At 34.0% G+C, this 22,320-nt stretch overlaps 2 protein-coding genes across 2 annotated transcripts; one reads left to right on the top strand and one right to left on the bottom strand.

Annotated features, from left to right (window-relative positions):
* Nucleotides 1–382: 382 nt before the first annotated feature.
* Nucleotides 383–8,100, top strand: LOC126772998 (zinc finger protein 808-like). The gene is made up of 6 exons (XM_050493604.1): nucleotides 383–530; nucleotides 1,089–1,516; nucleotides 1,832–1,927; nucleotides 2,006–2,479; nucleotides 2,590–2,799; nucleotides 2,930–8,100. Exons 2-6 carry the CDS (start codon nucleotides 1,242–1,244, stop codon nucleotides 3,993–3,995), a joined length of 2,121 nt encoding a protein of 706 aa, XP_050349561.1. The 5' UTR covers nucleotides 383–530; nucleotides 1,089–1,241; the 3' UTR covers nucleotides 3,996–8,100.
* A 2,548-nt stretch (nucleotides 8,101–10,648) lies between these two features.
* On the bottom strand, nucleotides 10,649–20,537 carry LOC126773022 (FK506-binding protein 59). Its single transcript, XM_050493641.1, has 7 exons — nucleotides 20,140–20,537; nucleotides 16,955–17,097; nucleotides 16,448–16,568; nucleotides 14,148–14,540; nucleotides 13,536–13,807; nucleotides 12,777–12,887; nucleotides 10,649–11,941 (listed from the first exon to the last, which is right to left on the bottom strand). Exons 1-7 carry the CDS (start codon nucleotides 20,339–20,341, stop codon nucleotides 11,765–11,767), a joined length of 1,419 nt encoding a protein of 472 aa, XP_050349598.1. The 5' UTR covers nucleotides 20,342–20,537; the 3' UTR covers nucleotides 10,649–11,764.
* Nucleotides 20,538–22,320: the final 1,783 nt, after the last annotated feature.

Genomic DNA, 22,320 nt, shown 5'->3' with positions numbered 1-22,320 from the left:
AATTTTCTAAAATAATCAACGTCGATAATCACGTTTATATAAAACCTTTAACTAAAATACTTTCTATTAATACTTCATCATCAAAACAAAATTTAGTTTATTTGTCAAGACTAACCATTTGATATTGGATTAATATATATTTAAAACCGTAATGTGTGAATAATCTTTCTTGAAATAACATATCCTCGCAAATATTTCTAATATTCTTAGAAATAAAATGCTATTTTTTTCTGTTTTTAAAATACGTCAGAAAAACAATGGTAATTTTAAAAATCCCGAGTCAAAATGTCTACAATCTATATAAAACAACAATGTGAAACCAGCGTTATCCAATTTGAATATTGATTTTTTTTTTCTATAGCTATAGATGCTCCACAGATGTCAAAAATCAAAATTCACACGTTTTCTTGGCGTTGTTTGTCGTCCGGCGTTACATTTTTTATCGTTTAAGTTTTATTTCGGCTGTTGTAATGTAAAATGTAAAGTGGGACTCACGTCCAATGCAAATTTATAAGTTTTTATCCGATTTTGTAAGTATAAATTCATGTTTTATATCTTAATGCGATACATGAGCCGGACATCGGCCTACAAATTTACTGATGACTAGATGTTTTAAGGAATTTCAGTATAATTTAGCAAAACTTAATATAAAATAGGTGCAAAATAAAAAATTGGTGCATTAATGATAATTTTATACTTAGATTCATAATAGTAGTTTTTTTTTGTATAATTCTGATTTAGTCAAGGTCGCGAGGTGGACGGAAATTCGTACAGCTCTCTACTTATACATGTATTTTTAATGAATTATGATTTGAATTGAATTTAATATTTTTCCACTATCGTTTCTTAACGTATTCTAAGCGTATCATTAAAATATTTCGAGAAAAACATGACTGATAATCCTTTGACCTCAGAACTTGTGATAACATTGTTTACACACTAATATTTCCTTACACTGAAATTTAAAATTTATATTATCTAAGAAGTTAGACAAAAACCTACTACTTAATGTGTCCTTCAAGATAATGCAAGTATATTTAATTAATTTCTATTAAGTGTAAAATTAATTATTTTTGATCATATTTAAGGTCGAAAGCAACATCCAAAACATGTAGGTGCAAAAAAATGTCAAAAAAAAATATTACCCATAGCAGTCATGGAACCCCTCGTTTGACAGACATAGATGCTTAATAAATGGATAGCACTCAGCAAAAAGATAGCACTCAGCAAAAAGATCTAAAATGGCTTCACTCACCCATATGGATCCGGAGAGCTCAAGCTCAGCTTTATACCGGAGCCCTAAACCCACTACAATTGATTTAGTCGGAGGTATATACTGCCACATATGTCATATAATATATGCTAACAAAAAAGAGTATGATTCACATTATATTAAACATGAAACTGGAAGTAAAGATATAGTGTACACTTGTGTGGTATGCCATAAGGAGATAGCTGGCTATCCGAGTTTCCGCGGCCACTGTTACACAAGCCATGTCATAAAAGATAGATTCAAGTGAGTTCAATTATAATTACCAATATATTGTCTTTCATTGATATGTTATAAAAATTGAAGAAGTTGATTTAATTGAATGTAACTTAGCGGCTGTTTAGTTAAATACTGAATTCGCTGTTTCTGTCATTATTGAATTGATATTTCAAAAATTAAGAGACAGTATTTTTTAAGTAATCACTCGCTATAAAATGTTTATAAGTAAGGTTTTAGTTGTTAAATATTTAATATAAAGATAAAATATAACAAAGTATAATTTCAAAACAAACCTTTATGATAGTACTATCTTATGAAATTGTAAGAAAATTTTTCTTTCAGGTGTGAACATTGTTCAAAATTATTTTCAAAGTCTTTATCCCTCAAGGAACATATCAAAGTAATGCACAGATTTAAATGCTCATCATGTAATAAAGAGTAAGTTTTAATTATAAATTTTAATTAAAGGTGTTAATATTGGGAAAAGTAAGTGAAAGTTTTCATATAATTTTTCAGATTTACAACAAAAAAAGAGCTTCAATTGCATCAAATAATTCATAACAATACTGATATGCCTCCATTCAAATGCCAAGCTTGCGATAATCAAATTGATTCACTCGAAGGCTGTAAAGAACATATAGATTTGCACTCTGCTTCTATATACTTTTGTCCAGTTTGTAATGAGAATATATCAAGTCGAGATAATGCTAAGGAGCATTTGAAAAAACATTTTGGTGATGACAACGAAGATCAACCAATAATACATAAAAATTTTGATAAAGAAGAAAGTTATATAGAACAGTTGGGCGGTATTTCGTGTAAATACTGTCCGCTTATTTACAAGGATAGAGTAGAGTTTGATGCTCATTTTTCTTGCGAACATGGTAATGAAGATATAGTCTATACATGTAACGTCTGTGGAAAACATTTTGAAAAGTACTCAGTGTTCAGCGACCATTCCTATAACCATTTCATGAAGGATAGATTCTGGTGAGTGTATGTACAAAGAAAAATTATAAAACGAAAAAAAAAGATTTAAAAACAATCAATTCATAATATAATAAAATTAAAGTTAAATAAATTAAAATTATAACTTACAGCTGTGACATTTGTCATAAAACATTCAACCGCCTCTCCCTGCTGGTGACACACATGTCCGCCTGCCAAGCAAATATTGACGCCAATGGGAAGCCATTTGGGTGCTTTCAGTGCGGACATCGCTACGCCACCGAGATGCGTCTCCGTGAACATCTCCGAGACGCTCACGCTATCCATTGCATTATGTGTCCAGAGGAAGGCTGCCAAAAAATGTAAGATAATATTTTAATCAAAGTTCTGGACTAAATGTAAATAACTTTTGTGTATTTAAAGTAAGAAGGCCATTTTTTATAATATTCCCAAAAAGCTAGCAGCGGTCTAATTAAATGTTTTCTTTTATAGATTTTCCACACCAAAAGATTTGATAACCCATCAACGTGAGCACCGTGCGCAGCAGAACTGGTGTCGGCAGTGCGGTTTACTGTTTCCTACTTTGAAATCATGTGAACGACACTTGGACGTTCACAAAAAGAAGCTCTATATCTGTCCAGTCTGCAATCGAAATTACAGTGAGAAATACCTTATCCTGAAACATGTCCCGCAGCACTTTGAAACAGTTTTGCACCTCTGCAAAGTATGTGGAAAGGTCTACAACGCCAAGAATCGCCTCATAGAACACATAAAAACTCATTCTGAAAGCAAAAACCATAAATGCACCTACTGTGGAAAGGGTTTCGTGAAAATAGGTCAGTTACAGCAGCACCTGAACGTCCACACTGGATCCAAGCCGTACAAGTGTCCCATATGTTCGAAAACGTTCGCCAGCTATCCAAACTGGCACAAACATTTGCGCAGAATGCACAAAGTCGACGGTAAAAAGTACAAAAAGTGTACAGAAAACGTTCCGAATATAATCGACGAGTCGGAATCGGACAGCACGGAGACCCTGGACGAGGAGGAGTCGCCTGCAGAAATCGACATCAACGAAATTAATATGAATCAATCGATCATAGGAGTCGCTCCGGAACTGGACGGGAACTTGACAAACGCTCGCCTGCACGTCGACATCTCCGAGACGTACACGTTCCAGGAACCGGAGGACAGCACTATGGAGCCGGACGACATTGATCGGATCATCATCGAGAAAGAGCTGGAAATCTTCGAGGACACGGCGAATTTAAAAAACATTGTAGAATTCATTAACGTGTTGCCGGCCGACATCGGCGGGTGCGGCCCGACGCCGGCGGCCGGTCCGGTCGCGCCGATGGGCCCGGCGGCGCCGGTGGCTCCGGTCGTGCCGGCCGAGTACGGGCCGGAGTTCGCGGAGACGGACGAGCACATGCTGCACATCGACCCGCTGCTGACCATCAAGCACGCGGGCCCGGGCTGGGAGCCGCTGCTGACGCGCGTGTTCCCCGACGTGCTGGAGTCTAGTCGTTTCTCGATGATGAACACCGATATATTTTGAAGTGTCAATGTGACAAACATATTTTTGTATCTACACCTTTCGGCCGGCCGGTCCCGGGCCGGGAGCGCCGGCCGGCCCCGCAGCTACCTCAGACGGAAACGATGATGTACCTCACTTATACAATAGGCTCTATTTTAATGTTGATATGATATACATTTTTAACATATATCCCACCAAACATTAGACGGTTAATGTTATCATAATTCATAGTAACGCTACCTCATTTAGTTAAGTTTTGTCTTATATTCGCTTACACTGTAATGTTCGAAATACGTATATGTCGTCTCATTGAGTTTGTGTTGTATCTCGTGTATGAAATTTACTTGCATGAGAGGTTGGAGTGACTGCTTCGCGCACTTTCTCTTCATTTCTAAGGTATTTTAAATTTGCGCCGATTGTCGATTCAATTCGATGGTTAATTGACGAACTTCAAAATTGTATATAATTTGATAAATTTGTAACCCTGATCCCTACGATAAACATACGTCTGTCTCTGTCTACCGAACATAATTCAGACTTTTCTGTATTAATGAGTATTTCTTCAACAGTTATGTTTATCGTAGTCGACGTTGAAAACAATCGTTTCGAATGATTTCCAAAGGTTTAGGCTTAAGATGTTTCGGTAAAATCGGCTTTTTGTAAATATTTTGGTACATTTTGCGGCACATTGTAATTTGCATTTTATTATGCTTGATCCTGTAGCCACCGCCCACTTCACCAACATTGGCTCTCCTAGTTTTACACGGAAACAAATATTAATCAAGAGCTAGGAGAGAATGTCGGGAGGGGGGGCCTGGAACATCCCAGACCCTCGCGGTAAGAGTAAACGAGACAGCGGTGGCATTTTCATGCATTTCAATTTCGATTCCTTTTTTTAATTATTTTATTCAAAGTCGCGAACGCAAAGCGTCGTGATTTTAGTGTAAGTGAATCGATAGTGCTGTGATATTTTTATGTATATTTAGATGTAAGTCTAGCGAGTGTAACGTAACAGCAAGTACAAAGATACATTATTTATGATAGACAAACAGCCACGCGTCCTCGTTCTTATTATATTACGATTAGATTGCAAGGAGTTCGATAATCACGAGACCGATACCATTCCTACCTTGTAATGTTGTGTGTTTGTCTCGCGCTTGTCAAACGCCTCGTGCACGCAGATTATCGTATCAACGAATTCTACGTCGTTATATTAGATAGGGACGCTATCATATAACCCACACCCTTACCCATATGGACGAACACTGACAATTATCCGAAAATCGTATAACCACATTAACGTAACGATTGCTGACTATTGGTTTTGATATAACCCTTAAATCTCTTTAAGGGATTCGAAAGTACCATAGCCATGTCCATATGCGGTCAAAGTTCGTGAACGTTCTCACGTTAAAATGACAGGAGAAAACGAATCGATCGCAGGTTACTGCATGACAAAATGTAGTATTAAAAAAAAAATGAATGGTAAATGTATGCTAAGAAATGAACTCCGAAATATATTTTCGAGAGAGTAAACTATTTACAATTTCGCGGCGAAGGGGTCTTAGTGATAAAAGTATCCAAAGACTGTAATGTATTTATAAGTTCAATGAACTTAATAATGTAATGGAGGTAAATCCGGGAAAAAAGTCAGATGTGAATATAAAAAAAAAATTATGAAATAGCTGTTTAGCTTTTGATTAAAAATTGGGCTTCGACGGAAATAGACACGCGGAACGGCCGCACCCGTAGTGGTGCCGGACGACAAATACCAATCTGGTTTTGAAACCGATTATAGTGACAAAGGCATTAGCAAGTCAACCGACGACATGCTTGAGAAATTACAAAATTAGTGCATTAAAGTTGAAGGGGAAGTTACTTCACTAATTGTTCTCGTTCGAAAACGAACTTTGAAAAGCTATCGATAGCGAAATTATCTGCTACGGCGGACTATATATAAAGTACTTCCCCTGTCGAAATTTCATTAATTCTCGTTTGGTGTAACTGCGCTGTAGTTTTAGTTTTAATATGTGTTTCGTCAATGTATAAGTATAACCCACTCTCGAGTAAATGAATTTCAGTATATTTTCGTGTAAATAAAACTGTGCTGTGGGATAGTGTGGATGGTTGATTAATGTTCCAAATTTTCCGACTACAGCGCAGCGTAACTGTCAATAAACGTTAGCTTTGCTGCAAAATACACTGCGACAATCTCAACGATGATATAACTTTAATGTTTTACGAAGATTTACCGACGGAATAATACTTGTAGCATAAATTGTTTGTATTTCTTACTAAAATTCGTCTCGTCTCTAAAACGTTCGTCGTCGCAGTGCATTTTGTTCCGTTACGACAGTAAATAGCATATAAATATTTGGTGGTGTTACATAGTCTTATATAAACCTCATCGTTCAATGTCATAGTACTTATGCAAAACTTCTATATTCATAATAAAATGATAACAGTTTCTATGTGTATTTCGTCGCAAAGGTAGCAATAATGTATAGATTTTCACGACTTCTTTGAGATTAATAATATTTGTGGTAAATAAAGTAGCGTCTCAAAAGACGCTATAGATTGTACCTGATACGAATCGTCTCTATCCTGACATCTATTTGAACTCGTTTAAGTACATTTTATGTATTAAGACAGATTATTTTAAATTTAAGAATCGTATATGAATCAAATTTTCATTAATATTTACTATTTTTACAAACGTACATTTTTTACTAAATTTTATTTTTGATAAAAGAAAATTTTCATAATTGTAGCCTTTGCGATCTTATTGTCCCTAGCTTTAGGTTATTAGGTTATAATCGAGCACAGGGTATTGTGGTTCTATTTTACGGATGCGTTATATTGATAGCTCGATAAGTAAGCGAAACAGCCTCCGATTGTGATGGTTACACAATACTACCTCAATACCCGATATGTGTACAAAATAGATTCCATCTAAATCTGTCTTAAAATGTAAGCTTTTGGACCGGGTTTATAATTAATCACTTCACGAGTACATCTCGCTCGATATCGCTTAGTATAATATCGTAATATTTTTTTTTGAATGTGAAAATTAAACCTAAGCCCGGTCTATTATACGCGTAGTAAGCAAAATTGCGTTTCAATTATTCTTTTAGTGCTTCTAAAGTATTGCATAATAGATCATCGATAGAATTTTTTTTTTTTTACTCTTGTGTCGAATCTAATTTGTCGATGTATTTTGATATATGGAAATGTTTAAGTAAGATTTTTCTTGTCGCGTAAGATATGGTAATAGAACAACAAACAAAAACCTCAACCTCGTTACAGCAATATTATATGATAGACAGGTATCAATTGTTCCTATAACATATACATTCAATAGTTAAAATCGCCATGAATCGTGAAACATTATTATAATCAGTGCGTATTTTGTGCGACAAGATTATAATTGTAAATAGAAATTGCTGTTCTCTATGTATTCAATTCCTAAATGGATTCTTTTATAAGATAGCTCGTATTGCTTGTAAGACGATAAACTGTAAAGCTTGATCAAAGTTAACTTTTTTTTTTCTTTTTTAGAATGTAATGAAACGCGCCCAGACAGCATAATTACATTTATATTATATAATTTTCTTGGATTTTAATCCTATGTTACTTACATCCTAAACAATGGCATAATTGCATAATTTTAAAAGGTTAAAAGATCGATTTTTATTATAACATGCATAATATATTTTTATTTTTTTTATTTGCAATTGGATATATCCAATTATTTGCCTTTATATGCATTTTGTGTTTTTTGTTTTAATATTTAAAAATATTAGTTTTTTTTTTGTTTCCGCTGTAACGCCATCTAGGGGTTGTTTGTCTGATCCGGCTTTACAGTAATGTTATAATGTACCGAACTACCTCTGCATATGCATGCCTCCATAAATACAGTAATTATAGTTTTTGTTATTAATATTTTTGTACGTTATATAAAACAGATATACATAATTATAGGGTAAATAGGTTTTACGTGATTAATGTGCTATTTCAGAAAAGTAAATATAAAATAATGTAAGCATGTTTTCAGTTAAGTAGATGGGACACTCCAATCGGAATTGTATTGAACCATATTTGAAATAATAAACAATCTGACTAGTAAGGCCATTTTATTTATTTGTACAAACGACCGTGCACTCAAGAGTATTGACCCGTCAGATATTTATTTTACTTAAATTGAAATCAACTTTATTATGAGGTACGTGCGGGTATTATGGGAGATTTGAAATAAATCAAAAACTTAATCGAAATCAACTAATTTTAATGTTTTATAAAATTGTAGATCTACTACAAATAAATAAAAAAGGAAAATTCTGCCGTAAATAAGAAAAAAATTTAACATTTTTAAAAACCTTGTTAGTTATTTTACTATGGTAGGGTAATAAGCCTAAAATATTTACATGCCAAAATAATCAAAATATACTTGGTACATTTGGTAAATGAGATCAATAATAATAGGATACACTAATTACGCTTTAAGCCTTGAGAATAATGAAAAAAATCTTTGGTTAACAGCCATAGGGGCACTTAAAATCATCTGTATCAGACGGTGACAAGCACTCCTCATGATACCACATCATTTGATGATGTCAAATCATTTTCAGACCGCGATGCTCGTTTGGGAGGCATCTTGGCTGTCACTTAAATAAATAATAAACCAAATAGCACGCAGTTATAATATAATAAGGACATTCTTTACACAAGGCTATCTGATCCTAAACTAAGCAGAGCTCGTTCTATGGAAATCAAACAACTGATATACTAATTTTCTTTTGTAAATACATACTTATATAGATAATTACCCTGGGTGGGAGTCGAACCTACGACCTGCGGCGCGAAAAGCAAATATCTACCAATCACGCCAACTGGCTCGTCAAATTTATAATTATGAGAGATAGCAGCGCTGAGCGTTTTCTATCGACTGTATCACGGCGAGTGCTCTGAGGAGTTATTCTCTCTAATTCCTGCTTCCCCCTTCCTTCATAGATCTACGCGAGCTGGCTCTCGATGTCACCGCCTAACTGTGACATCAATTCCATCGCGCACAAAGAAATTTGGCAACTCCTTTCTTTGTCGCACTTCCAAAAAATGGAATTCCTTACCAGCTCACGTGGTCCCCTCCTCCTACAACCCGGGTTCCTTCAAACGAGGCGTGAAGAGGCATCTTGCAGGCCGGCAAGGCGAAGGCGGCTAGTGCAGAACATTCTTCCCGTCCGTACTGGCCGTCGTCGCGTTTGGACTCTACTACCACTTCCCATCAGGTGGAGTAGAGTCATTTGCCCTCTCGGCGAATATAAAAAAAAAATTACTTGTATACATTTCTAACATTCTAAAAACAAATGAAATAAACTGTTAAAACAGACAAATGTTTGTACAAAAAAAGGTTGTACGAATAAATTCGGTAGGTCTTAATACCCTAATAATAATGTACAAATAAAGATTAAATAAATCATTATTAGATTCATGATACATTTTTTAAACATCAAGTTCTTACAAAGAAAGAATAAAAGAAAACTAAAGGGTAAATATTTATAATATAAGTATAACATTAAAAAAAATACTTACGATTGATTCGAATGAATTCTTATTATTCGAGTCGCGCAACAGCTCCTCACGATGAATTACGTAACATTCGTGGCAGAGAGCAAGCGAACACGTATTCACTGGTTTGAAGCGACATATATGAGAGTTAACTACCTACAAGGCTGACATCGAGCGAATACGATCATTTTAAATACCATTTATGTTATTAGGCCTTATTAATCGATAGGCCTCATTACCCGCACCTTCCATACTTAAAAGTTTCTGATTATAATCTTAATTATATGTATAGGAATTGTAAATCTCAGTAGAAATCTCACAAAAGAAAATTTGTTTCTTCTTCTTTGAGTGCCACTCTGAGTAGTAAAGGTTGGCAGTCAGTTTTGAATACTCCTTCTCGTTCTTAGCTAGGCGAAAGAGTTCGGCAGCACAGCCAAGACTTTTTCCACGACCAACAGCTCTCCTTCCGGCAACTTTTCCTATCATAATGAGTTGCAAAAGTTCATTCCTAAGCACGTGTCCGAGATATGCAACTTTTCTATTCTTGAGTCTCCAAAAGTTGCCGTTTCTGGTTGACGCGTCGCAGAACTTCTAATAAAATTTATTTAATATTTATCAAAATATTAAATTTTGTTAATAACATTAAATACAAAAAACATTTGCCTCTTCAAATATCTTCCTCTATTATTCGATATTATTATTTCATTTAATATATTCATTTTATTAATTTAAATTATATTGACTTGTAAAGCAAAGAGTTTAGTATTATATTTAAAAATAAGTATATTATATATTTGTGATAAGCAGACAAAACTGACGTGACTAAACAATGTGGTTTGATTAGGACAGTCTCCCTTTCTAGCTACGTATCACTGTTTAGTCTCCTAAAATTAAAAACGAAAGCAATATTTTGCAGCTATTGAAAACACAGAGAGCCACCTAAGCTGTTGAAAATGAATCATTAAACAATCAATTCCATAAACGCATTTCATTTATACAACTATCTATCTTATTTATAAGTCTCTGGACTTTAAAAAAAATAAATGGCACTGATCATTTATTTTTTTAGGTTAAGGACACTAAGGAGCTTGTTATAAAGAAAAAAAACATAAGTTCTCATAACAATTTATTTGTAAATTCATTGTTTCACATACAGAAAAGTCAAACTATGATGAACACACTTATATACACAAATTACTACCTCGAAGTACCTGACAAAATGTTTCATAGTTAGATGACAATAATTATGGAAGTTTATTTAATAATCTATGTTAAAAACAGTAATTACCTCAAAAACAACAGCAGAATGTAAGTATATAAAGGCTTATAAACTATTTTAGTACTTGATATAAACTAATCAGGTAAATTTTAAAACCAGAATCAACCGGAAGATTATTTCTTTGAATACAGATAAACTGAATCTAAATACCGGCATTTCTCAAGTTTATTAGAACCTGAATATTATTGAAAAACGATTCGTTTTGCTTTCGGATAGTAGAATTGTCAATAAAGATACAATATATACAGAGTTAGTACAGAAAATTCAGTTCTCATCACGGAGGAATGAAAAAAAAATCATCTTTTTTCCATTCGCTAATGTGCATGGTCAGCACGCATCTAACTATATCTATAAATGTTCCTACATTTACCCTGCTATCCGTTATTTGCATCCTTCTGATCTGTAAGTAGGATCTGTATAACGCCTCGTTAGCCAAACGAATCGTTTCTTGAATAATAAATGGACTTAAAAGTAACTAGATTAACAATTATTTCAAAGATTCCTAATTTGTAAAAACTATTGTTACCACAACGGTTATTAATTCTCAATTAAAACGAAATATTCCAGAACCGATCCAGCCAAGCTATAATGATACATACCTACAAATATTGTAGAAACAAATTAACTTACATCGTAAATTACATTTTGGTGCGGAGATCTACATTCAACTTGCGTGAGGTACTTGACCAAACGAGATTTGCATTTATAATAATATGGTAATGTTTTCTTTATAGTGGACTTTGGTGACATTTGAATAAACATAAACACACACTTTATATACCTACATGCACACATAAGATCGATAATGTGTTTTAAATATTGTTAAAGCTGTATTCAATGTAATTCAAACTGCTCAAATTTAAGACAAATTATTTTTGTTAAAATCGAGCATAACGTTAAACTAGTAAGCAAATCTGTTTGATCGGTACATTTACGATTTAGAAGATCACATGTTCTCAAACTGTCCGTCCTTATCCAACAAGAGAATGTTGGGATTCTCCTTTTCAAACTCTGTTGGTTTCCTGTCTCTCTGCTCGTCGGTCCACTCGCCTTCTCCTTTACCCCACTCGCCTACTTTCTCACCGATGATATCGATTTCCGCCTTAGCTCTTTGTTTCTCCGCCTGGAAAACATTAACATATACCTAAATTTAGTATAACTATGCTCTAAGGGGTTTTAAATATATCCTATTCCAACATAAAATGTTAAATAACTTAGTTACTTTGACATTGAATTGACGGGATATCATTGGTCTCGACCATTACCTCGACCCTGACTAATTTTTGGTGTTCATTATGGCTTGATGAAGAAATTAGCGTTTTAATATATATATATATATATATATATATATATATATATATATATATATATATACATATAATAGGGAGGCGGACGAGCATATGGGCCACCTGATGGTAAGTGGTCACCAACGCCCTTAGACATTGGCATTGTAAGAAATGTTAACCATCGTTTACTTCGCCAATGCGCCACCAATCTTGGAACTAACCAATCTTGGAAACTAAGTAGTTATGTCCCTTGTGCCTGTAATTACACTGGCTCACTCACCCTTCAAACCGGAACACAACAATACCAAGTACTGCTGTTTTGCGGTAGAATATCTGATGGGTGGGTGGTATCTACCCAGACGAGCTTGCACAAAGCTCTACCACCAGTATATCGGCTATGTCGTCGTCGGAACAGTGAAAGTACAATTAAAGTGGATATGAGTGTTGTATTATAAAGATATATTAATAAATAACCGTTTTTTTATCTATTCCTTCTTCGACTGGAATAGGCTATAGATATGTTCTAGAAAAGTGGTTCCCGATTCAGTTTCCTCAAGTTACTACAAAGCATATTAATTTTCCTTTGTTTTCCGAATCCTTTAATCGATATAGGTTGACGTCCCTTGTGCCAGGACTCACGGTACATAGTAAGTAGAAGTGCGGACACGTTACCTGCGTGTCTCTGATGGCGAACTTGTCGAACATGTTGGCATAGAGCTGCATCTCGCGTTTCTTCTGCAGCGCGATTTCGTTCCGACACACGATCAGCTGATTTGCCGCAGCCTGTACAAAATCAATCACCATTACATATCAGCTATATAAATATTATCACAGAAGGACGCAGTCAAGAGAGTCGCCATGTTAGAACAATGGTAGCTTCAACTAGGTTCCGGAAGCAAGTTCTATTAAACATATGTGCCTACTGGATGTGTTATTTTATACTGATTTTTATTTACTTACATATATGCATCCTTAAATATATAATTACGTATACTGTTAAGCAATTTACATTTTTGTCATAAGAAACATTCATAGTTTTTAATTTAAAAAATGTATTGTTTTTACTTACAAAAATGTAACTATGTATTATTTCATTTACTCATGGTGTATATTAAATGAATAAACACAGTCCTGACTTAAGATTGAAGGTTAAAATCCGGGCAAGCATGTGTGAATATTAATTAGCTTATGCTTAAAATTCTTCTTTTGCTCGGCTTAAAGGAAAACATCATGAAGAAACTTGTCTGTCTGTTGTGCATGTATCCAGCAACCTACTATTGCGCAGCATGGCGGAATAATCTCTACATTTTCCTGAAGTCCTCGTCAAGAGGTGAGGAGAATGGTTACACCATTTGTAAAGAACTTATTACATATAAGATATTATGTACAACAAAAATTGTATTATTTATGCTTTATGCCCTCCTTTTCTACCTTGTTCTGTGGCTCAAGCTCGATAACTTTCTGGAACTTCTCTATTGCCTGTTCCACTTCCCCCAGACCCAGAAGCGCTTGTCCGAGCCGGAACAGACCCTTCACGTTTTGTGGGTCGAATTGAACAGCCTTCGCTGCATGTTCCCGCGCCTTGTAATGGTGGGCCGGGGTCACCTTGAGGTATACCAGAGCTAAGTTCAAGTGAGCAGAGAGCAGCAATTGTTTAGCTTGCTCTCTGTGCTCATCAGATTCGTTTGCATCTTCAGGCAGGTCTGGGGATATTAAAACAAATGTAAAGTAAGTATTTTAGTAAAATATTAATATCATAAAAAATAATGATAGTTAATACCATTTTGATAAAAGTTTGAATATTTCATATCAAATATATACTCCATAGAATGTAATATATTTATTCGGGTTATGCAACAACATTTATCTATACTAACTGGTATCTTTACTTATAAATGCTGTGTCTTCTTTCAAATGTCAAATCAATAATGACAGAAAGAGAGAAACCAGTGTTCAACTAAGCAGTCGCTAAGCAACGTTTATAAGAAAGGCCAAAAGGATATATAAAATTTCGAAAAAAAAATAGAAGTACAAGACACTCACCTCCCAACAGGGTAACAACCTTTTTATACTTCTTGATAGCGAGCTGGTATTTGCTAGCTTTGAAATAGTCCGTTCCTTTCTCCTTCCATATGCTGGACTGCTGCAACTTCTCTTCGGCATCCATCGACCACGACTCCTTGGCCCTCTCGAAGCTCACTAACTTCACTGTGTATTCAACTACCGAGTTCGGAGGTACGCCCATTTCAGTATTCCCCTCTGCTTTATACGCATACTTAGGTTGCAAGGTTAATCGTGACTTCTCTCCGAGTGTGAACCTTTCCAGAGCTCTCTCGACGCCCTCGCAGATATTGCTCTCGCTGCCCTCGCCGAGGCTGAACGACACGGTGCGCGTGTCGAATACCTTGCCGTCTTGAAGCTTCCCTTCGAGTTCCACTACAATAGTACATTAAAACATTAGCATGTTTTTTAATTCCATTTGTATTTTTAAACTAGCCTATTGTTATTCTTTATAATTCATTACTTATTAACTCTTTAACGTTCTCCTCGAAAGGAGATTAGCACAGCAGTGGGACATTTACTACTTTTTTATGTGTCTCCCTGACCGATTTCGACGACCATGGGTCGCAATTCTCAGGGGAGACTAGCCAATTATGTAGGAAATATTACAGTGCATAAGTGTGTGCGCAAATAAGTATATTATCTATCCCCCCACTACTATAATCCGGTGAGAAAGAAATACCCAACCACCGCCAACTTCCTCTCGGCTGCTACTGAAAATTTGTCGACGAAAAAAACTCAACTTTTGGCCGAACCCGGGGTACTAAACTAAACACTAGATCAACGAGGCAGAACTATTTTAGTAAACAAAGCTGACTACTAACTACAATTATACAGTCAACAATGACACACAGTAATACATTTAACCGCTGTCTTCTCGATGTGGACATCACATGCGTGTATGAAGGCTAAAAAAACAAAAAAAAAGTTAACATTAGTTAGTAACTACAGCGTAATTACTAACAACTTTATTAGAGAAACTTTTTTTTTGTTTATTTATAATAACTAATAATTATCCTATCAATGCACCACCAACCATGTGGGTGGTTTAAGCCTACCATCGGTAAAACTTAAACTTTTATTATATATATTGTTATAAATCGTTGTGAATAATATTTTAAACGAAACCATACAATGGAATGCTAGCATAGTGCGTCGTTACGCGATGTGTATCGTGTGACACAATTGGATTAATTAACAATTACATAAAGACTTGTCTGCCTCGTTGGTCTAGTGGCTTGATGTAAGGCCGCAGACTCGGAGGTCCTGGGTTCGATTCCCAGGACGGGCTAATAAAAAGTTATTGGGTTTTTCTGTCATAAAATTCTCAGTAGCAGCCCGGAGTCTGGAAGTTGGAAGTGTGTTCACTGCCGTGCCTCGGAAAGCACGTAAAGCCGTTGGTCCTGCGCCTGAACTCTTTCCAGTCGTGTCGGATTGCCGTCCCATCGGATTATGAGAGTTGGGGAATAGAGAGTGCACCTATGTTTGCGCACACACTTGTGATCTATAATATCTCCTGCGTAGTTGGCTAAACTTTCTTAAGATTAGCCGCCGTGGCCGAAATCGGTCTGGAGGACATTATTATTATATTATTACATGAAGAGAGCCGCGAGCCAGATACAAAGCAAAAAAAAAAAACTTTTCGCCAACGAAATCAATATGAAGACCTAATATGATAAGCAATTCTACGGTTCGTTTGTTCCAAATGTAAATAAATAATCCTTAATTTATTACTAATATTATAAATGCGAAAACGAGTTTGTTTATTTTTTTACGCTTTCACATCTTAGCTACTCAGCCGACGATCATGAAATTTTGTATACATCAGGGGTACAGAAAAGTATATAGAAATATAGAGTACCTAACATACGCGGCCGGAAACTTGTTTGGAATAAATGATGAAAATTCAACGTCTGCTTACGTAATCTGACCCAAAGTGCTACATATAAACGATACTGCTTACTGACTGAATTCGGAGACTGCGATTAATTGTCTTCCACAACTCGCGACTCTGAGATCAAATCACATCGCGATATTAATTCGCTTTACATTTGAACTAATCTTGATATATTTGAAATGTTTTTTGAATTTAAATATATTAAGAATCCGTTGTTATGTTAATAATTAGTTGGAATACAATCCATATCGAGCATAACGTACTGAACCCTTTTTTTCACACAGTTCCGCCTTTAGAAAGATACCCGGCTCGCTTAACCGGGTTATGTGCGATTCTTACAACGTAAAACCCTAATGTAACGTGTACATATGTACAAGTAACTCACCTGTGACCTGAGCGCCATCGTTGGGGTTGTCGTTACCGGATCCCTGTTCGATGATGTGCCGAAGGATACCTTTGTTCTTGTTTGGACTTAAATCTTCCGCTTTCCATTCTATCATTTCGATCTGAAATTATTAAACTTCGTTAATTTTGGATTAAATTAAATTATAACACTAAATGTAAAGTAAATGTAAAAGTAAGTAGCGGCCTGTAAATATCTTCAGCTGGACTAAGGCCTATGCCTAACGCCACATGCAGGTTATCCTTCACCGCCGAGCAAAAGATGAATTATAAATACAAATAAATTAAAATGAAATAAAAATTGTACAGTATGGAAATGTTGCAGGTTCGATCCTGACACCTTGGGCTAGTGTCGTCACCACTCCTAACACAAGCTAACTTAACCACTCTTAGAACTTACTTGGAGAGATAAATATTAGTAATTCTTTAAAACCGGGATTGCTAATAATCTTAAAAAAAAAAAGATGATAAAAGGTACACAAAAACCTACCTCAAATTGCAACGTCGCATTTGGGGGTATTTTAGGAGAGCTGCCAGTCGAGCCGTAAGCATACTCTGGTGCGCAGGTCAGCACACACACTTCTCCCTTCTTCATCGTTGCCACGCCGATTTCCCATGCCTTTATCACGGAATCTATGGATGGAAGACATCTTGTTAATTAACACGTTAAATACTGCAAATGTTTTAAACATAACTTAAGAATGCCGCCTACATTTTCTGTGAGCCGGCTAGGCGGGGTACCACCATTGTCAATTTGAATTAATGCATTTTTAATATTTGGGCCCCACTGCTGGCTGGGGCCTGATGAAATGATTCTGATGAAGTGGTTTTTTTAAATACCACATATTTTAATCAATTTTGCAAAAATCATAGAACAATCAGGCATTTAATAATCATTTTAAGAAACTACTGGACTGGCATTTAATGTGTTAATTAAATCTAGACAATATTTGTTTAGCTAATAGAATTAACAATGGAAGGACCATAGTTAATTCTATTATATTATTAATTATAAAAAAGGACCTAAAATAGAAACGAAATAACTCTTAGGTATTTTTCTTTTAAAATAATTAAAATGGTTAAGGAAAGGTATACAAAATTACTTTATTTTGGTTTGGCTTTGGTTTTAAGAATCATAATGGACTACGTAAGTGACATTTTTTATTTTAAGGTTAATATTTACCCATTAATAAATTTAATAATGAGTTTTATTATACAAAATGATAATTTTTGTGGGCATATTGATAAAATAAAAAAAATATATATAATATTTATACAAATAATATTTGCTTATCGCAAAAAACCACATTCAAGATATCGTGTGGTTAGTTGTAATATTTTGACACTTTTTTATAATGGAAAAACGCTTTACACGTTTCCCCCAAGGGAATATCGGAATACCTACTAAAAAACCAGCCAGGTACCCTTTCCGTCTTAACGAGGAGCGCCACGGGATCGCTTTCGCATTCTACCGTGACGAAATATTTTGACCCTAAGTTCACCCGATAAAAAACCTAAGACCTGTCACAAATAGGTATTTATACCTTCTTGGTATTTTTTCCAATAAGAAAATGTAATTAATATAATATTTTCATTTTTTTTCATATATTTCATAAATTACAATAACATTATTTTATAAATTACTTTGTTAGCTGTGATGAAACAAGTCAGACATCAACATAATCTATGCTAATATTATAGATGCGTAAGTAACTGCTCAAGAAGAAGAGGAGGCCTTAGCCCAGCAGTGGGACATTAGGAGGCTGTTACTGATACTAACTCGAGGAAAGACATACACTACTTTTTTACAAAATCCCCACCTTATCTAACATGCGGGCGAAACGTGGAACGATCTCCAGTATACTGTATATTCTATATGTGGTTAGTAAACTTGGTGCAAAATTATATTCAAACACGATTGACATCAGGATTGATTCAGGTGAACAAATGTGATTGGCTGGTTGGCTGTGGCGATTGATTGCCAGAAATTTACCATGCAGTTTATTCATATGACTAGATGTCAAGTTATGACCTGAACTAAATTAACAGAACAAGTTTCAATGTTTTATTTTATACATTATCTACATTGGAGTTAAATGTATATAAAATTAGTTTTTTATACATTTTTGTCATCATTTCATGTAAATAAATTCATTGGTTGCTCAAATCATCGATAATAAACTTCACAATATCTATGTAACATAATTATAGTTTCAATTTAAAAATGATTGTTTAACATAAAATTGGATTTCAAACATAATTTACCTTAAAATAACACAATATACTCATATGACAGATCATATGACTGAATCAAATCAAATTTGACTTTCGATCCATTCTGGAAACATCTATAATGCATAAAAAACTCTTTAAGCCATACTTCCTCAAATTAATATTATAAATAAATATTATTCTAAATCTCAGTATAATTAAATAACTATGTATATTTAAATTAAATGACTATCTTAAAATAAACATCAAGTCTCTGCAGAGAAGTGGAATATTTATAAGCTGTTATTGTATATTACATGCTCAATATATATTAAATAAGGACAAGAATAAAGGTTAGGGGAGTTCAGGGACTTCATATACAAAGTTACATATGTAAATAAATTTAAATACATTACCTTAATATTGAAAGATTAGTTGATAAATTGTTATTACAGCATTACTTGGCTTTAAGTCTACTACTTTGGGCTTATACTTTTGTTATAATAATAGAAAGAAAAAAAATTAGCAATATATAATATTAAAATAAGAAAATGTGTGAAGCATTGTCTATTTAAATTAACATAGCTAAAAAAATCATTAAATGCTGGAAAGAATAGTATTTCTATCTATATTTTGTAAATAATGTATTTCATAAATAAATTAAAAATTGTAAATGTATATAGAATATTGATATTCACTTTTCCTTGTTTGATAAATTGTAAAGAATTAAATAATTTTTTATACCAGACATATAGATTTAATTGTATGTCATAATTACATGTGCCTATATGATTAAAGTACTATTAGTACTGTCTGTGTGTAATACTTTTACATATACAGACATTATTGTATCTCTTATTTTATTATTTTGATGAATAACTACTGAGTTTCTTGCCAGTTTATTTTTATAAAATAGGTATGTTGGGCATTGTAAGAAATATTAACTCTCGCTTATGTACCGATGCCCCATCAACCTTGGAAACTAAGATGTTATGACATGATATTGTGCCTGTAGTTAAAATGGCTCACTCACCCTTCAAACTAGAACACAACAAAGTATTGCTATTTGGCAGTAGAATTAAGATGAGTGGGCGGTACATACTCGGATGAGCTTACACAAAGCCCAAGATATTGCACCAAGATATAAGTAGAATTTACATTCCATCCCACTGGTAATTTTTTATTTAATTTATGTTGTAGAATGATAATTGTAAAGTGCTTGTAAAAGCCTATATGAAAGTATATTAACAGTTTTTATTATTTTGATTGGAATTAATGCAATGCAGTAGATAAATAACCAATTTAGAAGACTAAGCAAAAATAAATACAAGGTATAATTTGTACAATGTGCAACTAGGAGAATCCGGCCTACACAACCTTAATGTTACAGACAGTTTTAATGATCTCCAGGAATTACTTTTACATGTAAGGATAAAATTTAGTATAATAAAACAGCATTCTTACCTTTCCCCAGAACAAATTCGAACGGTTCGTTTCTATCTTTGCTTGAATCGAATTTTGTGCCATCTAAGAGCGTTCCAGTGTAATGTACAGTGACCTGACAACCGGCGCTAGGAGTGTCTGATCCTTCGCCCTCATTGATAATTCGTTTAAGGACACCCCGATCGCCAGCCTTGGTTATATCAATTCCTTCGTCCACTGTCATTATTGTGGTTTTGAAATTCCTATTAGTATATTTATATTTTCAGGTAAATTAGGTTTAAAATTAGCACGTCAAAAAGCCAACAAGACGCAATAAATAATAATAAGACTTTCTGGAAACTTATTACACGAGGAGCACCGGCAATTAGTAACAAAATTTGAATGAATCGAAATGACGAAGATGAAAGATTGAGAGATGCGAATATAGTATAGTAAGAACTGAAGGAATGAATGAAAAGGCTAATTTGATCGAATGAGTAGAATTTTCTAGACAATAAAATCGAATACTCATACAAGAAAAAATTAAATTAATTATATTAAAATCAGCGCCACTTCATTGTTGTAGCAACTTGCTAGCAAGTAAAGTAACAATGTTTTTTTCTTTTTAATAAGTGCTGTTGGCTCTACCGAGAAACTATAATATTCCATCCAATAGCCCCGGCTTCGCTTGGCAATTGGCAATAATGAATCTGTGGTATCCTTATAAACATGATAATCAACTAATAATATGGTATAATAAATATCAAGCCCAGATATAAATCTTATAACATGCCCGTCTTCTTTTTTTCATCGATTTATCAAATATCTCAAACTACTGATCCAAATTACAAAACGTGAATGGCAAAATGGAATGGGGAATATAATATTAAATTTACAAAATTAAAAATATTCCGGTTTATTTTGATATGCATTGTTATTCCTTATTAACAAATAAATTGAAATAAATACAATTTGTTGACTGGTGAACTTTATACGTTAATTAATTATATGTCGTTTCGAATTTTTCTGTAGATTTACATTTTATGATTTAGCTAGCAAAGAGCAATTACTACGTTTTAGTTTGATTTTCAACAGAAAAACTCAATAACTTTTTATTGGCCCGACCTGGGCTTTGAACCCAAGACCTCCGGGTCTGCGGCCTTACACGTAGCCACTAGACCAATGAGGCAGTCAACTATACTAATCTATACTAATATTATAAATAGGAATGTCTATCTGTTACGCTTTCATGGTTAAGCCACTGAACTGATTTTGATGAAATTTGATATGAAGGAAGCTTGAACATAGAGTCAGGACACGGCGATAACTAGTATAATTTAAATTTTTTTTTTGTTTGGTAGCTTTTGACGAGTTTTCGTGTTACTTATAAAAAATGTTAACAAGACTAGTTAAAAAATCTTCGAAACATGCCAATTCATGTTTTCTTAAAATTTCAATAATGATTAATAGGTCGAATTTTGACCAGTAGGCGTACACTAGTATTGGTTAGTCCAAGAAATTATTAATTTATCCAAAAAGTATTAAAACAATATAATTAGAAAAAATTATTATATATGCACATATGACAGATACCATCTCTTCATAGTTGTTGTTAGCATCGTTCCTGACAAGTAAGCATATAAGCCAAAGGTTGTAAATAAATTCAAAGCAGGATCTGGGTGACCAGGAATAGGTTTCAATTAAAAGTCCAGTAAAAATACTTAATCAAACAGGAATTTAAAAAATAATGTTTTTTCAAATTTACTTTTGATGGAATAAACAGATTGTATTTTATTTATAATAACTTTATTTAATTATTTTTTTTATCATGTGCAAATTCAAAATATATAATTGAAAGAACTAGATAGAAGGCTTATACATTTGGCACCCCAGGTCCAGACTACAGTCCACTAAATGCTCAACCCTCTTTTAAGCACTGCTATCCTACATGCAATTAATTAAATTTTGAAAGTTTAGGAAGGAAGTTTCTTGGGTGTATGTTTAGCTAGTTTCTAAAATCTTTCAATAAATTGGTTGTCTAGTGATGTTAATAAGTGATGGATTTTTATGATATTTTAAGAAAGAAATTAAAAATATAAATATGCAAAGAGTAACTGGTTTCGTTTTCAGAGGATAATTTGAGGTAAATGGCATGATAATAAAGGTTTATATACATAGCACACATATGAGACAATGTTAATCTTTATTATTCATGTACTGGCA

This window comes from Nymphalis io, chromosome 13, assembly GCF_905147045.1.
Source record: "Nymphalis io chromosome 13, ilAglIoxx1.1, whole genome shotgun sequence".
In the NCBI taxonomy this organism is placed as follows: domain Eukaryota; kingdom Metazoa; phylum Arthropoda; class Insecta; order Lepidoptera; family Nymphalidae; genus Nymphalis; species Nymphalis io.
The sequence above is the reverse complement of the archived record's forward strand: the minus strand, read 5'-3'. Positions and strand labels throughout refer to the sequence as shown.

Excerpts from the sequence above, each read along its gene's own strand:
- LOC126772998 (XM_050493604.1), top strand. The coding sequence starts at position 1,242 with ATGGCTTCACTCACCCATATGGATCCGGAGAGCTCAAGCTCAGCTTTA. Across the intron at positions 1,517-1,831 it reads GTCATAAAAGATAGATTCAA|GTGTGAACATTGTTCAAAAT; the intron begins GTGAGTTCAATT and ends TTTTTCTTTCAG. Across the intron at positions 1,928-2,005 it reads TGCTCATCATGTAATAAAGA|ATTTACAACAAAAAAAGAGC; the intron begins GTAAGTTTTAAT and ends ATAATTTTTCAG.
- LOC126773022 (XM_050493641.1), bottom strand. The coding sequence starts at position 20,341 with ATGACAGTGGACGAAGGAATTGATATAACCAAGGCTGGCGATCGGGGT. Across the intron at positions 14,541-16,447 it reads CGATGGCGCTCAGGTCACAG|TGGAACTCGAAGGGAAGCTT; the intron begins GTGAGTTACTTG and ends GTACTATTGTAG. Across the intron at positions 11,942-12,776 it reads TCGCCATCAGAGACACGCAG|GCGGAGAAACAAAGAGCTAA; the intron begins GTAACGTGTCCG and ends AATGTTTTCCAG.